A 23,748-nucleotide genomic window follows, 5' to 3' on the forward strand; every position below is an offset into this window, starting at 1 on the left:
GTTCCTGCAGTATAATCTAGCCAACATAATTCATTTTCATCCCTACATGTTGATACATTTCCTGGTTTTTCCCTCCTTTTGTATTTCTCTAAACAATAATTTTTAAAATATCCCTGGAATCCCATAGAAAACAAAAAGCACCTATGGATATATAGTAGAAGTTTATATACTGGGAAGAAAGATTTAAGTGTAAGAGACATAGATGCCACAAGAAAGTAACATGTACGTACACTCACAAACAGTGACAGTTGAACCATTCAAGGTTCTAAAATTCAGATAAAGAATGCAGTATTTAACTCTTTTGACAGTGATAGATGCTGACACATCTCCAGCAACAAAATAACTTCAGGGTATCCATTACTTCAGTTTTCAAAGCAAAACAGGTGTTAGGGCAATACACCCTGCTAGTCACTAGAAACCAAAAGAAAATATGAGCCCATACTTCCCAATTACAGATTATCAAATGAGTACCAACAGCATGAAAAAAAATCTAATATGCTTCTCTGAGAGTATGAAACAATTAATTCTGGTTTTTAAATCCGATTAACCAGAAGCAAATAACTTGGTCTCTAGTTTGAAAGCACTGTCCTCATTCTGGTACATTCTCCTTCCCCTGCTTTTCTCCCCTCCAAATTAGCCTAGTTATTTCAGATTTCTCCTTCAGAATGAAATTTAGATATTATGGCTTCCAGGAAGTTTTGCTTGACATCTCAAGGCTGCATGAAGTGTGTTCTCTTTTTACCTATAGGCAGGATTCTATGAAGAACTATGCCACAGGTAGACGCTCTATAAATTTGTTGGACAATTATGATTGTAGTAAGGTAGTTGTTCTCTTTACTTAAAAAATAAGAATATTAAAATCCTCCACAACTAGGAAGTGCTATGACACTAATAATATACTGCTTTAAACAGTCTTTTATTCATGTTAATTTGGTTTCAATTTTTTTAAGGATTTACTTATTTGAGACAGAGGAAGTAAGAGAGGGTATGAACCACTGTGTGGAGGGGCAGAAGGAGAGAACCTTCAAGCAGACTCTCAGCTGAGCATGGAACCTGATGTGGGGCTCAATCTTATGACCCATGAGATCATGACCTGAGCTGAAACCAAGAGTTGGACACTTTAGCCAACCAAGCCACCCAGATGCCCTTCATTTTCAATTTTTATTACTGTGCATTAAAATTAAAAATTTTAGAGAAAAATTTTATTTGTAAAAAATTACAAAATATTTTGTTCTAAAAGATTCAAATATTATAAAATGACAGTCCCTCTCCCCTCCCATTTCATCCCCCTGAGTAAGTACTGTAAATTGTTTAGAATATATCCTTCCAGAATTTTAATTAGGTTGATTCTTTTTTTAAAAATTTACTTATTTTAGAGAGAGAAAGAGAAAGAGATTAAGTGGCAAAGAGAGGCAGAGAGAGAGAGAGAGAATCCCAAGCAGATCTCACAACACTGAGATCATGACCTGACTCAAAGAGTTAATGGCTCAACCGACTGAGTCACCCAGACACCCCAATTAGGATGATTCTTAAGAACATAAACTGACAGTTTGAGAGTTTCTTACAAAGCTGCTTAGCTTAGTCTTACTTACTTAGTCTAAGCTTACTTAGCTTAGAGTCTAAGTCTCTGCATAGTCTTACCATATGATCCACCCAATTAAGTTAAAAACTTATGTCCACACAAAAACTTATACAAGAATGTTTATAGTAGGCATTATTCATAATCACCAAAACTAGAAACAATCAAAATGTCCTTCAATAGGTAATGATAAACAAATTGTGGTACTTCCTTCTATACAGTGGACTATTATTTATGATTAAGAAAAATGAGCCTTCAAGCCATGAAAAGATAAGAACTTTAAATGCATACTGCACTAAGAGAAAGACACCAGTCTAATACCATATGATTCCAACTATATGACATTCTGGAAGTGGTAAAACTCTATTACAAACAGTACAAAGAACAACTATTGCCAAGGGTTTGGGTGAAGAGTGTTGAATACAAAAAGCATAGGGGTTTTTAGGGTGGTGAAACTGTAGTGATGAAATAAACATCATTATGTACCTGTCAAAACCCATAAAACTGTACAACAAATGAATCTTAATGTAAAGTATGGACTATAGTAATACTATATCAATATTGGTTCAATAATTGTGATAAATGTACTACACTGATGCAAGATGTTAATAAAAGGGGAAATTGTGGGTACATGGGTGGATAGGATTAGGTGAATGTAACTACATATCATCTGCTCAATTATTCTGTAAATCTAAAACTGTACTAAAAATTAAGTCTACTGATTATTTCTAAAGGAATATATATAAAACTATTTTTTTATTTTTATTTTTATTTTTTTTTTAATTTTATGATAGTCACAGAGAGAGAGAGAGAGAGGCAGAGACACAGGCAGAGGGAGAAGCAGGCTCCATGCACTGGGAGCCCAATGTGGGATTTGATCCCGGGTCTCCAGGATTGTGCCCTGGGCCAAAGGCAGGCGCCAAACCGCTGCGCCACCCAGGGATCCCAAAACTATTTTTTTAATATACAAATATTTTTACACTCCAGAGTCAATTTTCAACACAAATACATTGTTTGAATTTAGTAGAACCAAAATAAAGACACAGGGCCAAGGACACTTTGGGGTTTTTTGTTTGTTTCTTGTTTTTTAGAGATTCTGAGGGGTTCAGAAAGAAACAGCTAATTGGAGGATATGAACAACAATTACAGAACCATATAAAATAAAGATGATATTTTAACATTCAGCTATACCAGGCAGAAGCCAAAATATATTTAGTAACAGAAGTAAAAAGTAAAGAAAATAATGTAAGCTAAAACTCCCACTGAGAGAATACTTAAATGTCAGTCTCCATTTTGAAGACATACTTCTGTTCTCTCCAAATGAAGAACCGATGGGCAAATTTTCGTACTCTGTAATTTTCCAGCTGGATTTTAAAAACAGAAAGCAGTACCAGGCTCTTTTATAATAAAAGGCAAAAGAGGCTTTCAGAAAAAAAGATCTAAACAGAGACTTTACAGATTCAATTTACTAAAGAGATCTTTCAGAGATTTAACATATAATTTCACACTATAATCCAGAAGAGTCATACATAATACTGGCTTTTGAACCCTAACTATTCCCTCCAACAAGTTTGGTCTGATATTCTCAAGCATTTTTGTTTTTAACACACAGAATTTGAAGATCCTGCATTATGTTTATAAAAGGAACTAATGGAAGTACCACAGCACCTCTCTACAAAAAGGATCTAAAAATATTTGATTCCAGTTATTTTAATAGGTTATCGGTATTTACTAGTCAGACTTAAAGTATACTAAACACCCAGAACTCTAATAAAATGTTACTATAACTCATCTCTTATTTTTGTTTAAAGATTTTATTTATTTGAGAGAGAGAAAGAGAGACAATGCGCATACACAAGCAAAACAGGGGGCAGGGGGAGAGGGAGAAGCAGACTCCACACTGAGCCTGGAGCCTGGCACAAGACTCCATCCCAGAACTCTAAGATCATAACTGACTGAGCCACCCAGGTGCCCAGCTTATGTCTTATTTAACTCTTATTGAATAGGAATTGAAATTAATAGGTTAGAAAAGATAAATAATAAACAGGATCAATGTCACAACAAAATCCATGAAAAAGCCTTTCCAGTTAAATTAAGTTTCTATTCTCATTGCTAAAGCATTTCCCTTTAACCAATTACATTTCCAGAGCAGTCTTTTGACTCTAACTATCCAATGGGTGTTGAATTTTTAAATTTACAGTAAAAAGTTACCCTTAGGGATGCCTGGGTGGCTCAGTCAGTGAAGCATCTGCTTCGGCTCAGGTCATGATCTGAGTCCTGGGATCAAGCCCTGTGTCGGACTCCCTGCTCAGTGTGGAGTCTGCTTGTCTCCCTCTCCCTCTGCCCCTTCCTACCATTTGTGCTCTCCCTCTCTCAAATAAATGAATAAAATCTTTAAAACAACAAAAAAGTTATCCTTAGATTTCCACTTGTGTAAAGGTTTAAAAAAAGATGCTGATCATCCTGATTAAGCCATTTCTATTTCAACAATATCATGCAGCTGTCAGTTTTCTCAACCATGAGCTTCTTTATGTGCTGTGAAATTTTTAAGGTGACTAAAAATAATTAAAGGAAAGGTCTTGTATCTACACATTTTACACCTACAAGTTTTTAAGAAATAGTAGGAAGATAAGACTTAATGAACATTACACTCCTGTCGCCATGAAGTTACAAGGGAACTTCTTAAAACTAAGTCAAAAAATTAAACTGGTAACTAATGACAGTAATCTAAAAACTATGGCAACCAAAACAGTCATCATGAAGGTAAGTGAGCTCAGTCTTTATTCACAACTTCATTGTTTTTCATATTAGGCCCTTCATCCTATCTCCAATTAGCTTCCTTCCAGCATATTTTTAGGGTCACAAAACTTTTCTGTAAAGCCAACTGGGGGCACCGGTTTTACATATGCCCCCTTCCTCCAACAATACTCTTTAACATAATAGAAAATCAAGACATCTCTGTATTTAACAAGCTACCTCTAGTGGCCAGGGAGAACTTCTCAGGGTCAGGGTTATGCAACCCAGATTTAAGAATATGAACTACAATACAAAAGCAGCAACACAGTATCTGTAAGGTTTGAAGAATACAAAGTACTGGTTCATCCACACAAAAAAGTAAACAGTCAATTATGTCATAGGCTATAAAATCTCTATACCTGAATCTTTATGGAACACTGTTTTTGACTGGTTTATTCATTGAACAAATATTACTGACTATATGCCAGGTTCTGTTGTTGATACTGGAGATTTAATGAAACAAAAAAGTTCCTATCTTCTAAGGCTTTTATCAGCTGAAGAAAGAGAGAAGCAAACAGTAAATACCATACAGCATGACAAAGTCCTCAAAGGTGATATAAGACAACACAGAAGGGTTCTGAGCCCAGTTAAAGCTTCCAAGAGAAAGTAAACCTAAACTGAGACTTGATGAGAGACTCTGGGGTTGTGGGAGGAGCATGGTGGTGGTGGTAGTGATAGTATCATTACGGCAGAATTCCAGGCAACGGTGTCCAGATAGCAGAAAACATGGGCATCTCAAAGAAATAAAATTATCTCATGTTAAGGGAACCTAAGAGTGTAAAGAAGGTAATGATGAGACATGAGATTCCTCTGAAGCTCAAGACAGACTGTATCACCCACTGTTGTAGCTACCATCTACTAACTTGGTCACCCTCCCTTGTTCATTCAGATTTTATAGCCCCTTGCTCACAGTCTTTCTCTTCACCCCTTCTCCTGCCTACAAGAGTCTCCTGCCTACAAGAGAAGTCTTAGAGACTTCATCCTCCAGATCTACTTCCTCACTTTTCATTCTTTGACCTCCTATCTAAATCCTGTCTTTAAACACTGTATTTCCTGGGCAGCCTGGGTGGCTCAGCGGTTTGGCGCCGCCTTCAGCCCAGGGCCTGACCCTGGAGACCTGGGATCGAGTCCCACATCAAGTCCCATGTCAAGTCCCATGTCGAGCTCCCTGCATGGAATCTGCTTCTCCCTCTGCCTATGTCTCTGCCTCTCTCTCTATGTCTCTCATGAATAAATAAATAAAATCTTATAAAAAAAAAAAAAAAGGAAACACTGTATTTCCTGATGATGACCTATCCTTTCAGTTCACTAGGAAACTGAAAATTCTTTTTTTTTTTTTAAAGGTTTTATTTATTTATTCATCAGAGACACAGAGAGAGGCAGAGGCATAGGGAGCCTGATGCGGGACTCAATCCCAGGTCCCCGGGATCTCGACCTGAGCCAAAGGCAGACACTCAACCACTGAGCCACCCAGGTGCCCCTAGTCCTTCCATTTTTATCAAAGCATTCCCCTACAGCTACCAATTACATCTCAATTCCTCACATTCCCTTTACTTTCAGGGTTTCATGGTCCATCACTCCATTTACAGTCACTCTCTTACAAATATCCTTAACTTCTTTCCCATTTTCCCCTGTATCACACTAGCTGGGCAAAATCCTAATTTGATAAACCCAATTATCCACTCGTTCCATACCAGTATTGAATAGCTAGCTAAATGCTACTATAAACAAATTACAAAATAATGTTCACTGGTCTTATTTTGAAATCACAACACAAATTTCAAATTACAACTTCTCCACTAGGTTTGATTTTCCACTCTTTATAAGAACTATTTTACTCCTCTCTCTTCAAACCTTTAATAGTGCCTCAGCCTCTTTGTTATTCCCTTTTCTTACCTATTCTGAGTGATGACGGAATTTCAGTTTTTCTTTATCTAACATTCTCCTATGTAATCCTATGGCTTTAATAACCTTCTCCGGGACAAATCTCTCCTTACTCAGCTCCAGATTCCTAAATCTATGGAAACCTGACAGGCATCTCAAACTTAAAATGTCTAACACAGCTCCGTATCACTTGCCACCAGGGAACTACAAATCAAAACCAAAATGAGATACCACCTCACACCAGTGAGAATGGTAAAAATTAACAAGACAGGAAACAACAAATGTTGGAGAGGATGTGGAGAAAGGGGAACCTTCTTGCACTGTTGGTGGGAATGTGAACTGGAACAGCCACTCTGGAAAACTGTGTGGAGGTTCCTCAAAATATTAAAAATAGAGCTACCCTACGACCCAGCAATTGCACTGCGGGGGATTTACCCCAAAGATACAGATGCAGTGAAAAGCCAAGACACTTGCCTCCCAATGTTTATAGCAGCAATGTCCACAGTAGCCAAACTGTGGAAGGAGCCTCGGTATCCATCGAAAGATGAATGGATAAAGAAGATGTGGTTTATGTATACAATGGAATATTACTCAGCCATTAGAAACGACAAATACCCACCATTTGCTTCAACGTGGATGGAACTGGAGGATATTATGCTGAGTGAAGCGAGTCAATTGGAGAAGGACAATCATTATATGGTTTCACTCATACAGGGAATATAAAAAATAGTGAAAGGGATTATAGAGGAAAGGAGAGAAAACGAGTGGGAAAAATCAGAGAGGGAAACAAAACATGAGAGACTGCTAACTCTAGGAAACAAACAAGGAAGGGGTAGTGGAAGGGGAGGTGGGTGGGGGAATGGGGTTACTGGGTGATGGGCACTGAGGGGGGCACTTGATGGGATAAACACTGGGTGTTATACTACATGTTGGCAAGTCAAACTCCAATAAAAAAATACACATATAAAAAATGTCTAACACAGGACACTTAATTATCCCTGCTCCATAAACCCATTCATTCCCATATCTTCCCAATCTAAATAAAATTAATTGCATCCATTCAGTTGCTTAAACTCAAACCCAAAGGCATTCTTCATTTCTTTCCTTCACATTCTTTACATCTGATGTATCAGCAAATCCTGATGGCTTAAAAATATAAATCAAATCCATTCACTTTCCTTTACCTCCCTGTTATACTCTAGTTCAAGCTTGTCTCCATTAGAAACTGGTAAGCAATTTAATATGAAATGCAAAGAAACAGTAAGCTAAGCATAACCTCTAGTTTTGCACTGCACAGCTAAGTGGACAGTGTGGTCCCATTCACTACAACGACAAAGATGAACACATCTTATGTGGTGAGACAGGAAGGTAGTGAAAGGGCATAGATGAATGGTTCGTATTTGAACATATTTAAATTTTAGGTTCCGATGGAAAACCGCCTGGTGATATCCTATATGCCACTTAATAGGTAGCTCCTGAAGCTCAAGAGCTATTCTGGATTGGAGGCAGATTTGGACATCATCAACATTACTAAATCCAAGTCAGGTAGATGAGATTACTTAGGAAGAATATGGAGAATAAGAAGGAAAAGAAAGTTAAGAATAGAATGTTAAAAAAATCACCCACATTTAAGGAATAGTGAAAATAGACAAAACGAAAACAAAAACTACTGTTCTGTTAGAGTTCTGTTCTATTAGAAGCCCAGTTTGGAGAAACTTTTGGGAATCACCCAATTCAACTTCGTTCCAAAAAACAATTCTCATATGCTGGCAAACCGAATTTAAATAAAATTAAAAAAAATTCTCTTCTACTTTGAGGCAGTAATTTAGTCAATCTAATACATTCATTTTTAGGATAACTTTACTTGTATAAAGGCTTTTTATGACAAGTAAAATCCACTTTCCTATAATTTCTCCTCAGTGGTCCCAGTTTTGGACTGTGAGATAATACTGATTTAGAATATTCTTCCTACTGTGACAAATTTCAGATATCTAAATTTATCAATTTATTTAATAAGTATTTATTATAATCCCTATAGCAGTCAGGGGCTAGACTCTAATTTTAACCCTGCTCAGATAAAATATATAAAAGCTGAGGTACTTGGGTGGCTCAGTCAGTTAAGCATCAGACTCTTGGTTTTGGCTCAGGTCATGATTTCAGGGTCCTGGGATCAAGCTCTGCATCACGCTCTATGCTGGGTGAGTCTACTTGTCCCTCTCCCTCCTACTCTATTCCCCGCCCCCACTTGCATGCTCTCTCTTCCAAATAAATTAATAAATAAAATCTTTAAAATAAATATATGTATAAAAGCTCCCTTTTAACTACAAACACCGAATCCCTTTAAAATGCCACATAGAGGGGATCCCAGGGTGGCTCAGGAGTTTAGCACCTGCCTTTGGCCCAGGGCATGAACCTGGAGACCAAAGACTGAGTGCCACATCAGGCTCCCGGCATGGAGCCTGCTTCTCCCTATGCCTGTATCTCTGCCTCGCTCTCTCTCTTTGCGTCTCTCTCTCTCTCTCTCTCTCTCTGTCTTTCATGAATGAATAAATAAATTTTAAAAAATAAAAAAATAAAATAAAATGCCACATAGTTTCCAGACTCTTCCACCATTCTGGTTACTATGTACTTTAAGTGCTCAAAGTCTGATGTCCAACAAAAATGAGAGCAGTTATAACATTAGATTCATGGCATTAAAGGAGATTCCTTTGAATTTTATAAAGTTATGATAATTTTAAAATTTAAAAATAAATGTTGAAGGTGTTATATTTGAAACAGAATGGAATACTTTACCCTCTGATAAGAGCAAAGTAAAGCACTTTATCTTATTTCTCTATAAATTCTTTTAGGAAAAAGGGAGGTTATAAACACTAGACATATTATACACTAAATTATTATATGAATTTCAAGGAAATTATTTCCAATAAAACTATCAAATTTATGGGAACAAAATATAATAAGGGTGGAGTCATTATAGTATAATCTCCATATGAAAATTTAAAATAAAGATTAGTCACTCATTATTTTAACTTTTTTTTTTTCATTGAGCACCTCTTATACATCAGATACTTTAGATATCAGGGTAATATTGCTGAACTGAGAGCAAAGAATTACAAAGATGTATCTGCCCTGTCTGAGTTTCAATGGGACAGATTATAGACAGTACCTAAAAAGGAACTGACTGCTTCTAAACATAGTATGTCCTTACTGTTTAAATAAGTTAAATGACCATTTGTCAAGGATAGGGCTTGGGATTTTTGTACTGTGTGAGAGGTACCTGCCAACTCACAAATTCCTTAATTTTTGTGGAGTATTTCCAAGCTGCCTTCCACACAGTTATACAGGTCTAGACGAGGGATCTTGCTATTATAGAAAGAGACTGCATGGCAGCATTTCCCTAAAGACATATTCCCAGGCAGACATATTCAGAGCCTGAGGCCTTCCTGTTAGGGTTACTCTAAATCTGTCCACATGACTTACATCTCAAGACACACTAAAACTTTAGCCTGTTAGGACACTTACTTGTCTGTGAAAAACATTTTCCTAACCTTTTCTTAGAACAGATTAATTTTATTAAAAGGAGGGTTCCATCCAGAAGATTACTTAAATTGAATTAGTTATCTGGATGTCCTAATGGCAAAGAAAAAGGAAGAAAGGATTTAAGATTAAAAGAGGGAATCATTGTGGTTGGGCACAACATTTTTGAGGAATAACTGGTTAAAATTTACTAAAACTTCAAAAAGCTTAGAAAATTTAATTCTAGAAATTTACTTAAGAAACAGTTTTCTTGAGATGCCTGGTTGGCTCAGCGGTTGAGCGTCTGCCTTCGGCCCAGGGGTAATCCTGGAGTCCCAGGATCGAGTCCCATGTTGGGCTCCCTGTATGGGGCCTGCTTCTCCCTCTGCCTGTGTCTCTGCCTCTCTCTCTCTGTGTGTCTCTCATGAGTAAATAAATAATTTTTAAAAATTTTTTAAAAAGAAAAGAAACAGTTTTGTTTTTGTGTTAAGGATTTGTTCAAGGATGCTGATCACAGCACTGCTTATAATAAGGAAATCCTGGAGTCAATCTACTTGTTCAACAATAATGGATTAAAAATTGTACAATGAAGTTTCTAAGCAAAACATATATAAGAAAAACATTATTTAAATTGTACAATTATACAAGAAAATAATACACAAATATAAAATGTGTATATTTACTAACATAAAAAGTTGTTTGTGATACACTGTTAAATTCATTTATATATATATACACTGCATTCAAATATATACTATATATTATATATCGTATACTACATATGTGCTTATACATATTATAACTTATGTACAAACCCTTAATATAATCTTTTATTTCTTTACTTTTTAAGTATTTTACTTATTTATTCGAGAGACAGAGAGAGAGAGAGAGAGGCAGAGACACAAGCAGAGGGAGAAGCAGGCTCCATGCAGGGAGCCCAATATGGGACTCAATCCTGGGTCTCCAGGATCACATGCTGGGCCGAAGGCAGCGCTAAACCGCTGAGCCACCAGGACTGCCCTTAATATTATCTTTTAAAAGTCTACAAAGATATAAATAGCAATGTTTATCTTTTGGCAAAGAAGATACACGTAATTTTTCATTTGTTCCTATATCAGAGTTTCCTAAAATGAACACATTATTACATAAAATGTATTTTAAAAATAAAAGGTAAGAAAGAAGGCTATTTATGCCTAGGCCAGGAAGAGAAAGGCAAAACAGGAAGACAAGTCCTACTCATGGATCTATGCTACTGCAGAAATAATAGGAAATTATTTCTGGAAAAACTGGTAAGAGACCCAAGTATCTCCATCATCTGATACAATTAGTAACTAAAAAGCTTAAAATGTAAAAGTATAGGGTGCCCAAGTGGCTCAGTTGGTTGAGCGGCTGAGTCTTGATTTCAACTTAGGTCATGTTCTTAGTGTCCTGGGATCAAGCCCCATGACAAGCTCCACCCTTAGCAGGAACTCTGCTTGAGATTCTCTCTCTCCCTCTGCCCCTGTCCCAGTGCACGTACACATATGCATGCTCTTTAATAAAAATATAAACAGGGACGTCTGGGTGGCTCAGTGGTTGAGTGTCTGCCTTTTGCTCAGGGCATGATCCGGGAGTTCCAGGATCGAGTCCCGCATTGGGCTCCTTGCATGAAGCCTGCTTCTCCCTCTGCCTATGTCTCTGCCTCTTTCTCTCTCTGTTTCTCATGAATAAATAAATAAAATCTTTAAAAATAAATAAATAAATCTTTAAAAAAAGAAGAGGGAAAGAAGGCACAGTGCCCCTAAAAAAGGAGGTGCATGTGTGAAGTAACACACTGGTTCACAAGACAATGCTAAAAGTCACATCCTTCTCAGACAGTCCTATTTACCTTAAATAGAAGCACACAGAAGTAACTAGTTAATGATATTTGCCTGAAATAATTAGTTTTTTTTTTTTTTATTTATGATAGTCACAGAGAGAGAGAGGCAGAGACACAGGCAGAGGGAGAAGCAGGCTCCATGCACTGGGAGCCCGACGTGGGATTCGATCCCGGGTCTCCAGGATCGCGCCCTGGGCCAAAGACAGGTGCCAAACTGCTGCGCCACCCAGGGGTCCCAATAATTAGTATTTTATTTTAATTTATAATAGCATTACACAATATAGTCTATGGGACTCAGTTAATCTGATTAACAATAACCATACATCTAAAGTTCAGACAAAACGAGGGCAGGAGAGAGCACAATAGAAGTGTCCCAACAATCAAGAAAAAGGATAGATTATCTTTTTAGCTATTTACCTCGTAGTGTGACATGAGCTGAGTCATCTCCACAGTAACGGCAAATCAACCCTGGGTTCCGATTAGGAAAATATGAGGGTAAGAATAATGACCAGAAGGGGTAACCAGGAAAAAGAGCCTCTTAAAATTGGTGCCGAGAACTGAAGCATATATGCATGTTCCAATCCATCCAAAAAATCCTTCATCTCTCAGCAGAGACGTGAGGACACCAAGTTTCACCTGACCATAATTTGTATAAAGTTTATTATGTAATAAGCAATGTGTTAAGGGCTGTGTCCCAATGATTTTTTTTAAGTATATATTTTATTCATAAGTCACCTGATGACAAAATTCTAGATTCTTCTAAGTTATTAGAAATAAAGAAGTCAAACATCTATGTATTTTTTTCATAGAGAAAGATAGCATTTTTAGGTATTTGGTACAATCCCAGACCCCATACTTAAATGGCTTGTCCTTGGGGAATTTTCTTAATCTTTCAGTTTCTTTTTTTTTTTTTTTTTGTCCCAATGATTTTAAAGCTACATCCCCCAGGCAGCTGAGTATAGTGGAAAGAACAGAGACTATAAGGATCAAAAAATCTGGATCCAAATCCCCATAGTGCCACTTACTCACAGTAAGATCCAGGAAAAACAAAGTTTTTTCTTGGGTAAACCAGAGATGATAATATACCTGTCGCTACTTTATAGGATTATTGTAAGAAACAAATAACATACTGATTATGAAAGAGCTAAACAAACATTAGTCACTTTTAGTCATTTTAATCGGACTTTATTTTTGTAAAAATGTTGGAAGGTAGAGGCCAGTATGATTCATGAGCTCAAACCCCTCCAAGGATAGGTTAGGCTATCTGCCTGGCTTCTCAATTCATCTTCTCAAAATCTCAGTGGGAGATGACATTTAACAGAAATAGAGATACATTCGACCTAATTTCATCTTGCCCCTCAGAGTAATATTTTTAAATAGTACTTCACATAACTGAAGAGAAACAGCCTTCTAATAACACTCAAACGTACAGACAGTCCAGTATGGCCAAGTGAAAGCGCCTGCTCCAATTAACAGAACTTGGACCTTTCTCAACAAAGCTCTGAAAATGCAACTTATCACTTGTTAATAACCTTCATATTTCTCTTCCTGTATATTTGGTCTGAAACCACAATTTAAAGTTAAGAAGTGAAACATAAATTTTGAAAGCAAAAGCAGAATAAGAAATCTAACTAAGTCAATTCACAATCTAGCCCATTTGTCTTTATCAGAAACACTGGAAATGATGGTTATAGTTAAAATGATAAACATAATACAAACTAACAAAAACACTTAAATGTATTAACAAGCCTAAACTGAAGGCTATATCCACAAGTCAATTCTGGAACTAGGATTTATACACCTGCACCAGTGATGGCACTGTTTTATGTCTATCTTCACCAAGATGAAAGTATTTTAAGGACTTGTTTTATAGTTTTCACAATATTTCTATGAAGATAGAAAAAGAGTTTTTAAATAATTTGCCTTCAGACATGGTCCAGAGCTTCATATCTAACATCAGAATCATGTTCTTTTTTTAGGCAGTCATAAAATAGGCCACTTCTGCACAGTAAGAAAAACAAACACTAAATAAGATTTAACCAAATGATTTATAAAATAGTAAACATCTGTAACAGTATACTTCATCGTAATAGCACACTTTATTTTCACAGTAACCTTACATAATGCTTAACATCTAATAAATAACTTTTAATAAGATACCCACTAGCTTAATAAAACATGTAATTTAACTAAGATTTTTAAAGCACGGTCCTTATTTTTTGCTGTTAATTTATTTTTGCAAGTTATTCACTCTCCCTCACCCTAACATGAAAACCCAATAATCTTTTATGCCAGACTACCAGGGCACAGGAAGGACAGTATATTCAGACAAATGGTATTACTATCAAAAAAGAGAGAAAGAAAGTAGGTGATGCTTTGATATCAAATCAGAGAAATAATAAACAGCATATACATCCATTTTCTATCACCTTCATATTTGGGGTCATTAGGCACGCCTATTTATTAGCATTTAAATATTAGAGAATGTTGGTAGAGAGACACATAGTAGAGGCAGCTATATATTTATTTACAAAATTATGCTTAAAAAAATGGTATTGGAGTGGGCAACACATTCAACAGCTGAACTTAATTTAATTAAAATCACAATGATCTGTATGTACTCTTGTACCAGCGAATAAGATGGGATGATGGCAATGGCAATGACTCTGTCTGAGTTCTAATTCCAGACCTTCAAGTTTACAATTTAGCTATAGTAATAGGGTCAGGTGATTCAGTAAGATCAAGAGATATTTAAGACTTCTGATTACAGAGACAGTCACATAGCTAAGTCCTTCATTTGCTTCAAATATCGGCTCAAATCTAACCTTCTCAATGAGACGTACCCTCATGATCCTCATTTAATTCCCTAACCTGCTCCCCCTCCCATCCTGGCAATCCTGATCCCCCTTAACCTGTTCAACGTTTCCTTCTTTCCATATCTTCAATCACCTTCTAACACATACATACACAATCAACGTTTCCTTCTTTCCATATCTTCAATCACCTTCTAACACATACATACACAACTTACTATATCTATTGTCCCTCTTCCCCTACTAGAATATAAGTTCCATGAGAGCAAGAATCTTTGTCTACTTTGTTCACCTATGTATCCCAAGGCCCCAGTATAGTGTCTGGCACAGAAGAGGTCCTCTCTAAATATTGGTTGAATGTTAAATACCCCTTTCAAACCTGTCATCACTCTGCTCCCCCACCCCAGCTCCCCATTTATCAATGTGCCTCATCATAACCATACTTGCAGGGAAACAACTGGGGCTGGAAATCAATAGAGGCTCTACTTTAGAAAGGAAGAGGGAGAGAAAAAAGGAGGGAGGGTAGAAGAAAGGGAGGGAAGGAAGCTTTAAAAGTATTCCCTACATTCCTAACAATCTCATCCTAAGTTTTTGCCTTTTATCTTTCTAAATTTTCAATTCCTCCCAAATCCTTTGTCTTGTTTTCATTCCCTGTTGAATTCCTTCTCAAAATTCAGCAACACTCTTGGTCACTTGGGTGATAAAACAATCCTGAAGAATAATAACTGAAAAACGGTAATCAGTCTCAATGGGGAAAAAGAAACAGTGGAAGAAACGTCTGTCTCATTTCTTTTTCCTTTCATAGCTACATTCTTCAAGGAGGAGTCTACATTCCCTCTACTTCTTTACTTACCATTTATATTTACACCTCAACAATTTTGCTTTTAAAAAATTCATTTTATTTTTAATTCAAGTATAGCTGCTATACAGTGTTACATCAGTTTCAGGTATACAACCTGAACAACAACTCTATACTTTATGCCATGCTCACAAGTATAGCTACTATCTGTCACCATGCAACACTATTACAATACCACTGACTATATTATATTCCCCATGCTCTACCTTTCATAACTACGACTTATTCATTCCATAACTAGAAGCCTGTACCTTCCACTTCCCTTTATTCATTTTGCCCAACCCCCTACCCCTAACCCCTCCCTGCTGGCAACCACCAGTTGTTCTCTGTACTTATGGCTCTGTTTCTGCTTTTTTTGTTTGTTCGTTCATTTGTTTTGTTTTTCAGATTCCACACATAAGTGAGGTCATATGGTATTTGTCTTTCTCTGATTTATTTCACTTAGCATAATACCCTCTAGGTCCATCCATGTCATTGCAAATGGCAAGATTTCATTCTTTTTATGGCTGCATAATATTCCATTGTGTGTATCTATACCACATCTTCTTTATCCATCCATCTACTGATGGACCCTTGGGATCCTCCCATATCCTGGCTACTGTATATGCTGCAATAAACAGAGGGATACATATAATTTTTTTGAATTAGTGTTTTTGTTTTCTTTGGGTAAATACCCAGTAGTGGAATTACTCGATTATATGGCATTTCTATTCTTAATTTTTTGAGCAACCTCCATACTCTTTTATACAGTGGCTGAATCAATTTACATTCTCACCAACAGTGTGAGAAGATTCCTTTTTTTCTACATCCTTGCCAACGCTTGGTATTTTTGGTCTTTTTGATACTAGCCATTCTGACCGGTGTAAGGTAAAACTTTATTCGGTTTTGATTTGCATTTCCCTGAGGTTACTGATGTTGAACCTTTTGCTCCTAATGAACCCTTTTGATTCCTTATTTGTATGACTGCCATGTTGCTCACTCCTTCAAAACGTATTCACTGAGCACATGCTATCTGGTAGGCACTATGCTAGGCTAGCCAATTGAATGGTAAACACAAGGTCCCTGTTCTCATGCAGTTTGAATACAGCATGACGACTGACAGCAACAATGATCTATGACAAATGAGGAGTATTAGGGTAAGAAATCATACAGCACAAAGATATGACCTTATTTAAGGGACAGAAAAGCCCTCCTTGAAAATGCAATGTTTAAAACCAAACCCACAGGTGCGTGGGTGGCTGAGTTAAGGAGCCAACTTGATTTCGGCTCAGGTCATGATCTCAGGGTGGTGAGATTGAGCCCCTCTTCAGGCTCTGCACTCAGTGGGGATTCTGCTTAAGATTCTCTCTCTCCCTCTCTCTTTGCCCCTCCCCTGCTTGTATGCTCTCTTTCTCTCTCTCAAATAAACAGATCTTAAAAAAACAAACACCAAAACCGAAGAGTAGAAGATAGACAGTTGAGAAAGAAGAGGAAGAGAATTCTAAGAAAAGGAAATAGTACCTACAAAAACCTGAAGGACAAAGAGTAGAGTACATATAGAGAACTAAATAAAGTTCAGTATGGTTAGAATGTCAAGATAGGCAAGGCCTTAAAATGTGTATTATTCTAAGGCTTTATTCCTTGGACATGGAGAATAAAAGAGGAATGACACAAAACTTCAGATTTATAATTTTTGAAGATCAATATATTTTCCTAATTGTAGTCAGAGCAGAAGGGAGCAAGAATGGATGCAGGAGATGATAAAAAATAAGCTCTTAAAATCTGGGTTTCTACGAAAAGAACTTCCTCATCCCTCTTTATTCCTTCTCAGACGCCTTCAATATATCATTTTCTTCTGCTACCACTCTAACACTACAGCGTTTCTTCAACTCACCTATAAACTCTCTTGGGTGATCTCACCTATACTTCACAGGTCCACCCCATATAGTGATGATGACTCCCAAATCTTTATCCCCAGTTCATCTCTCAAGCCTAGAGCTACATTTCCTACCACTATTAGATACACCCACCAATGTAATGCCATATGTTAAAAACCAGACACAAGTCCAGACCCACATATTTAGTATTTTCTAGTTTTGCTGATAGCAGCAGTTTCACCACCCAAGTCAGAATTTTAAGTGCTATTGATTACTTGTTTCCCCCCATTAATCACCAGGTAATTTTGACCATCTTTTTTTTTTTTAATTTTATTATTTATTTGAGAGAAACAGCAGGACGTCAGGCTCAATCCCAGGGTCCTGGGATCATGACCTGAGCTGAAGCCAGATGCTTAACTGACTGAGTCACCCAAGCACCCCGTTTTGATCATCTTCTAAATATGATTCAAATCCATCTCTTCCTTTATCTCCAGTTCCAGTGCCTAATTTAGGCTTGCACAAACTCTCATTTGGATTATTCAATCACTTGTCTTTACACTTGTAGCAACTTTACCTAATCCAGCCTCTACACCATGAGAGATCCCTTCTTCAGTGTTTCTTCAGTTTATAGAAGTCCAAATTCTTTGACATGATATATAGACCCATTATCTTATCCTTTTCTGCCAGAAAATTGCCTGTATTCTCCATCTATGACATCTCTGCCATATTTGGTCACACCCAATCTACAAATGCAGATCCTTCAAAATTCATCATAGTTTCTGAAGATGCCAGGTGTTTGCACCCACTATTCCCATAGCCTGAAATATTTTTCCCATCTTGTCCACCTGAAAATTACCCTGTATTATTTTACAATCCAGTCAATGCCTCCTCCTCTATTAATCCTCCCTGGTTCACATTATAATTCTTTCTCTTCTCTTCCCTTCCCCTATTCCCAGTAAAGACAGAATTATGTATTTCTTTGACTTCACTTCTACAACAGCACTTTCAATATTATAACTGTTTACGTGTCTGTTTTCCTGACTAAATTATATGTTCTCTGTTGATAGCATACTTTCTCTTTCTTGTGTCTCCATCCTCATCCCCTAAAATCCACTTGGCACTGAATAAGTATCTCCAAAATAAATGAATCTATACGATGGGATCCTAGGATATGCTTCAAAATGCCTTAAGTTATTTTAGAATTGTGACTTCTGGCATAAGGGAGAGATAAGGAGGGTGTATATAAAAAAGGGATTCACCCCAGTTCACCCAGCACCCAGAATTACCTATGGAAGTGATAAAACTATATAATACATAACAAAGATTTCTGTACAAAGTATACATTTATTTATTTATTTTGATTTTTTATTATTTTTTAATAATAAATTTATTTTTTATTGGTGTTCAATTTGCCAACATACAGAATAACACCCAGTGCTCATCCCGTCAAGTGCCCCCCTCAGTGCCCATCACCCATTCACCCCCTCCCCCCGCCCTCCTCCCCTTCCACCACCCCTAGTTCGTTTCCCAGAGTTAGGAGTCTTTATGTTCTGTCTCCCTTTCTGATATTTCCTACCCATTTCTTCTCCCTTCCCTTCTATTCCCTTTCACTATTATTTATATTCCCCAAGTGAATGAGAACATATAATGTTTGTCCTTCTCTGACTGACTTACTTCACTCAGCATAATACCCTCCAGTTCCATCCATGTTGAAGCAAATGGTGGGTATTTGTCATTTCTAATGGCTGAGTAATACTGCATTGCAAAGTATACATTATTTATGATCACAAAAAAGTTTTCTCATTGAAAACAACAAATATGAATAGAATCATTCATTAAATGAGTGTTTGTTCAACAGATCCTTTAAAAATGGTATTTTCAAAGAATATTTAATGACCAGGGAAAAATGCTAACTGTTCCAATTAGAGTAGAAAAAAGATCTACATTGTGATCCTTAGAAATGTATCAGTTTAAAAACATTAGGAAAAAAATCTGAAACTATACTGAATTATGAACAGTGTTATGTCTGGGTAATTTTCTATAACTATTATCATTTGACAAATACTTTTTGAGCATCTGTCTGCTATCATACAGTGATGAACAAGAGCCATCTAGTCCTTCTTTCTTGTAGTTAAACGTCATACTATGTAATCAGTCAGAAAAAGCATGCAAGTTAGAAAAAAATACATGGGTTTGCCCTCTCTGAATTTATATCCCACAAAAGGTTAAAAAAATTCCTAGGGATGCCTGGGTGGTTCAGTGGTTGAGCATCTGCCTTTGGCAAAGGCCATGATCCTAATTGCTGAGTCCTGCATCAGTCTCCTTGCAGGGAGCCTGCTTCTTCCTCTGCCTATGTCTCTGCCCCTCTCTCTGTGTCTCTCATGAATAAATAAATAAAATCTTAAAAAAATAATTCCTAGATCTTCTCTTGAATGGAGGTTGGGGACAATTTTGATACAAATATTTTTATATTTTTATATTTTTATAAAGACCACCCCAATGACTTGGACGATTACAAACTATATCGTATACAATAATTGTCTAGATTACCTGACATGTCTAGTTCTTCTGTGGACCAAAGGTAGTGAAAACTCTCAATCTCTAGACTTCCTCTTCGGTTGGCAGATTTAAATATTAACATTAATACAAATAAAATTTGCTCAGCTGAAATTTAATCTGTCATCCAACTTCCACATTTCTTTTCTCTTTTGTGTTTCTTTCCACTCTACCATTTCCTGCTTTATATATCTAAAAGAATTTTTGCCCATTCAACCAGGGAATATGCATCTTAAAATTAAGCTCTCCCCCACTGGAGATTATCAGGGAAGACAGGAGATTGAGAGGGAAATCTATGTTTTTGAAGAGCATATATAAAATTTACAAAGAGTCTCAAAGCTGGTCCTTTTAAAGCTCCTGCTTCATAAGATACTTGCTTTTCCTTGCAAGAATAAAATCCTGCTCCAGATAGTTGCTGTAGTTGTAACATTTATTTAGAAAAGTAGATAATACCTGACTAGAACGTAACTAATTTACCTTCATTATTCTTCACTATTATTATTTTACTAGTTTGTATCACTGACTGAAAATACTTCTAAAGCTTCCAAGGATTTTCAGCTCATCAGAAACACAGTGATAGCAAAATTACTCTAACTGCTCTGAGTTTCAAAACTTCAGCACTACATTCTGACTGTTACATGTTTTTAGGTATATAAAAAGGAATAAATACAAACTGACACAATTCTGTAAGGTTTAGAGAGCTGCAAATGGATATGCTATGAAATAGTTTTCCAGAAATATTTTTCCTAAAGAACTCAAATAATTAAAATTTGTACTAAAAATATATAGCTGGCTATCTTAATAGACATTACAGACAGACACAGAGTCTTAAGTGCTGAGTGTTGTGACGTCAAAAGACAACTAGGTGACAGAATTACTGAGAGTTATTCATTCGTTCATTTATCGAATTTTTAGAAGCACTTACTCTGTGGCAGGTATAATTACAGGTACTGTAGGAGGAGTGAAAACATAAAAACTCCTGTCCTCATGGAGTATGTTAGTGGATTGAAACAGATAATAAACAAGAAAAAAATAAAGATTATGTTATGTGGTGATTAAGTGCAAAGAAAAAAATACATCAGTAAAAAAAGATGTAGTGTAAAAGAAAGAAGGGAAGGGAGCAAGTCATGGCTGTCTGAGGAAAAACATTCTGAGCAGAGGAAAATGCAAGAACAAAGACCCAAAGGTAGGAAGATGCTTATTATGTTTAAGGAAGAGAAAACAGACCAGGGTGGCTAGAACAGAATGAAGATGGTAAAGAGTAATAGATGAAGAGGGAGAGATAAGAGGAACAGCGGGGGCTTCCTGGAGGAGCTTGTGAGGAAGGCTTTCAAGGACAGGTAAGAGACGTAACATTTGAAAGGGGGGTGGGAGGTGATTCCAGGTAATTAGAACAAAGGAAAACAAAAGATAAGGAACCAGGATATTGAGGATGTTTAGGAATCAGAGACTAGCCAGGAGTGGAATCAGTATACACATGTAAGCGTGGGGAAGCATGAATGTGGTGAGGAAGGAGATGGGGGTGTGTGTGTGTGTGTGTGTGTGTGTGTGAAGATGATGTATGATAAATATTCAGTCATTGATCCTCTCTTTAAGAGATGTGGAAGAGACATGGGGCAGGGAGGTACCCCCTTTGCTTTTCCTGGCAAGAATAAAATCCTGTTCCAGAGAATTGCTGTAGTCATTATATTTATAATAATAATAATAAAAAAGGTGATCTTGGAATTTTTGTGGAGAAAACATGTTAAATTTTCTTGTAGTAGGAAGAAAAAATATGTAAGAACTGGAATTTAGACTATTTCATTAACATGAACTGAATTGCACTGATCTAATACATAGTGACTCGTAAGATGAAAATGACTAAAGAGTAGGAATGAGAAGACAAAATAAGAATTTCAATTTTTTAAAGAGCATTCCACAAAAGGGCTAATCCATGGCTAAACAATGAAGAGTTAATTACCTCTAATTCTACATAAAGAGGATTCTGTTATTTTTATCCACTTTGAATTCAAAGGTATTCACAGGGCAAGAATTGGGACTTTCCTCACAGTTCAAAACCCCATTCCTGTAACAGTGCCTAGCATAGAAGATTCAAATGTCCTTTTAATGAATAAAAAGCCTACCCATCAAGTCCATCTCAGTAAAATGACACAGTGCTAGAATTGTCATGTACTACTTTGAATCATTACTAATAGAACAATAAAAGCAAAAAAGGAGCTGAAAGGCAATGTTTTCTTTACATTCTACCATCTGTGCAATAAAATGACATACCCCAAAGGAGTCTACAGTAAATTACACATATGACAGAAGACCATTTAAGCTATACATGCAGGAGTGTTGCTTGGAATAATGAGATATATATCATATTAAATCTAATGAGGAAAGCTGTTGCAGAAATCAAAGGAAATTTTCCTTAATATATATCCATATGAGTTACGTTAATGCTTCTCTTGAAATAGAAAAAACAAAAAGCATAAACCAATCTGAAGCGATCTCTTTCCTTTTAATCCTTCAAGAACCCAGTGGATTTATGGAATTGTTTGCTTCTCTATAATTTTTCTTTAATATCAAATTAACAGTACCTTACCCTCTCATTTGTCGCAAATAATGCCAGGGAACACAATTAAAAAGACAACAGCTTTTATCCCCTCTCCGGTCATGGAATGTTCTAAATCCCTGAGAGAGGAACTGCTAAAGTAGGGGGAAAAAAAAAAAAAACCAAACAAACAACCAAATACAAATGATGAAACATCTGCCGGGAAAAGCAGAATCCTACATAGGATAATGTTTATGCACACATCATTTTGATTAGTATTAGACCGTTTACAGTGAAAACTGACAGATCTGGTTTCACTACGACTTTTAAAACTCAAGCTCAACCACGTCAGAGTTTTTGTTTTTTTTTTCTTTAAACGCAAATGCCTCGTTTCTCACCTACTGTCTTTCATGAAGCATTTTTCCTTGCTAAGACTGGCACGTCCTCAAGTGCAACTCTAGAAGCAGCCTCGAACTCCCCCTCGATACCACAAATAAACGCAAGAAGCCTTCCTAGCACACACAAGAGTACAACAGTGGTCTTGCAAAGGTCTGGTTAGTTCTGCGTGTCGGCAGCGACCAGAGCGAGGAATGAAAATAAGGTGCTCTGAGCGGAGTAAAAAGGAACCGTGGCCGCTTCCCCCGCACGATGCGACAATAAAGCATCCTCCCCACGCCGCACACTTGGCCGGGAGAGCGGCCCGGCCCGACTCACCTTGTACACGTCCCCGTAGGTGCCGCTGCCGACCCTCTGGACGAGCTCGTAGTCCTGCTGCGGGTTCCGCCTCAGGATGTCCGCGGCAGGCCGCAGCGGGGCCTCCATCTTCGCTCAGGGCCCGGCCCCCGCCGGCTCTGCCCCCGGCGCCCCGAGTCCCGCTAACGAGGATGAGCGGCGCCGCTTCCCAACATGGAGCCTCCGCCCGCAGCTCCGCCTGCACGAGGGACGAGCAGAGGCTGCAACCCCGAGCGGCCCGGCCCCTTCCCTTCCGCCCCGCCGGGGAGCGCGGACGAGCGGGCCTGCAAGGGTCCCCGGCGCCCCGTAGTCCCGTCCGGGCGCGGCCCTTCCCCCTCCCGGCCGTCCGCGAACACCCGCCGGCCTCCCCGCCCGCCGGGGCCTGGGGCCGGCTCGGTACCCGAGGGGGGCGGCCCCGCTCTTTGTTGAGCGTGGAGCCGGGGACCTACTTCCACGCCGGCGCCGGCGTCCCGCGTCCCGCGTCCCGGCGCCCGCTGCCGCTGCGGACCCTGCGCCGCCGCCGCCGCCGCCCGCCGCCCCGCACGTCCGCTCGCAGGCGGCGGAGGCGCGTACCGCCGTCGTCGCCGCCGCCGCCGCCGCCGCCGCACCACGTCCCCCACCCGGGGCTGCGTCACCGGGTGAAACGTTCCCGGCCAGCGTGGGTCGGCGCCCAGCGGCCCGCCCGAGCGCGCCGGCCGCGGGACCAGAGTGCCGCCCTGAGGCCTGGTCGGGACACGACAGCCTCCCGGCCGCCAGGCCACCG

General features: G+C 38.2%; 1 protein-coding gene across 1 annotated transcript in view; it reads right to left on the reverse strand.

Moving 5' to 3' along the window:
- The window catches only part of MAP4K5 (mitogen-activated protein kinase kinase kinase kinase 5), a 107,018-nt gene extending 83,453 nt beyond the window's left edge, over positions 1-23,565 (reverse strand). The window contains exons 1-2 of the mRNA XM_026000727.2: positions 23,435-23,565; positions 22,968-23,184 (exon numbers count right to left, since the gene is read on the reverse strand). Of these exons, the coding sequence (XP_025856512.1) occupies positions 22,968-23,075 (108 nt within the window). The 5' untranslated portion in view covers positions 23,076-23,184; positions 23,435-23,565. The remainder of the gene's footprint in view (positions 1-22,967; positions 23,185-23,434) is intronic.
- Between the last annotated feature and the right edge of the window lie 183 nt (positions 23,566-23,748).

Source organism: Vulpes vulpes, chromosome 6 (genome assembly GCF_048418805.1).
Source record: "Vulpes vulpes isolate BD-2025 chromosome 6, VulVul3, whole genome shotgun sequence".
Classification (NCBI taxonomy): domain Eukaryota; kingdom Metazoa; phylum Chordata; class Mammalia; order Carnivora; family Canidae; genus Vulpes; species Vulpes vulpes.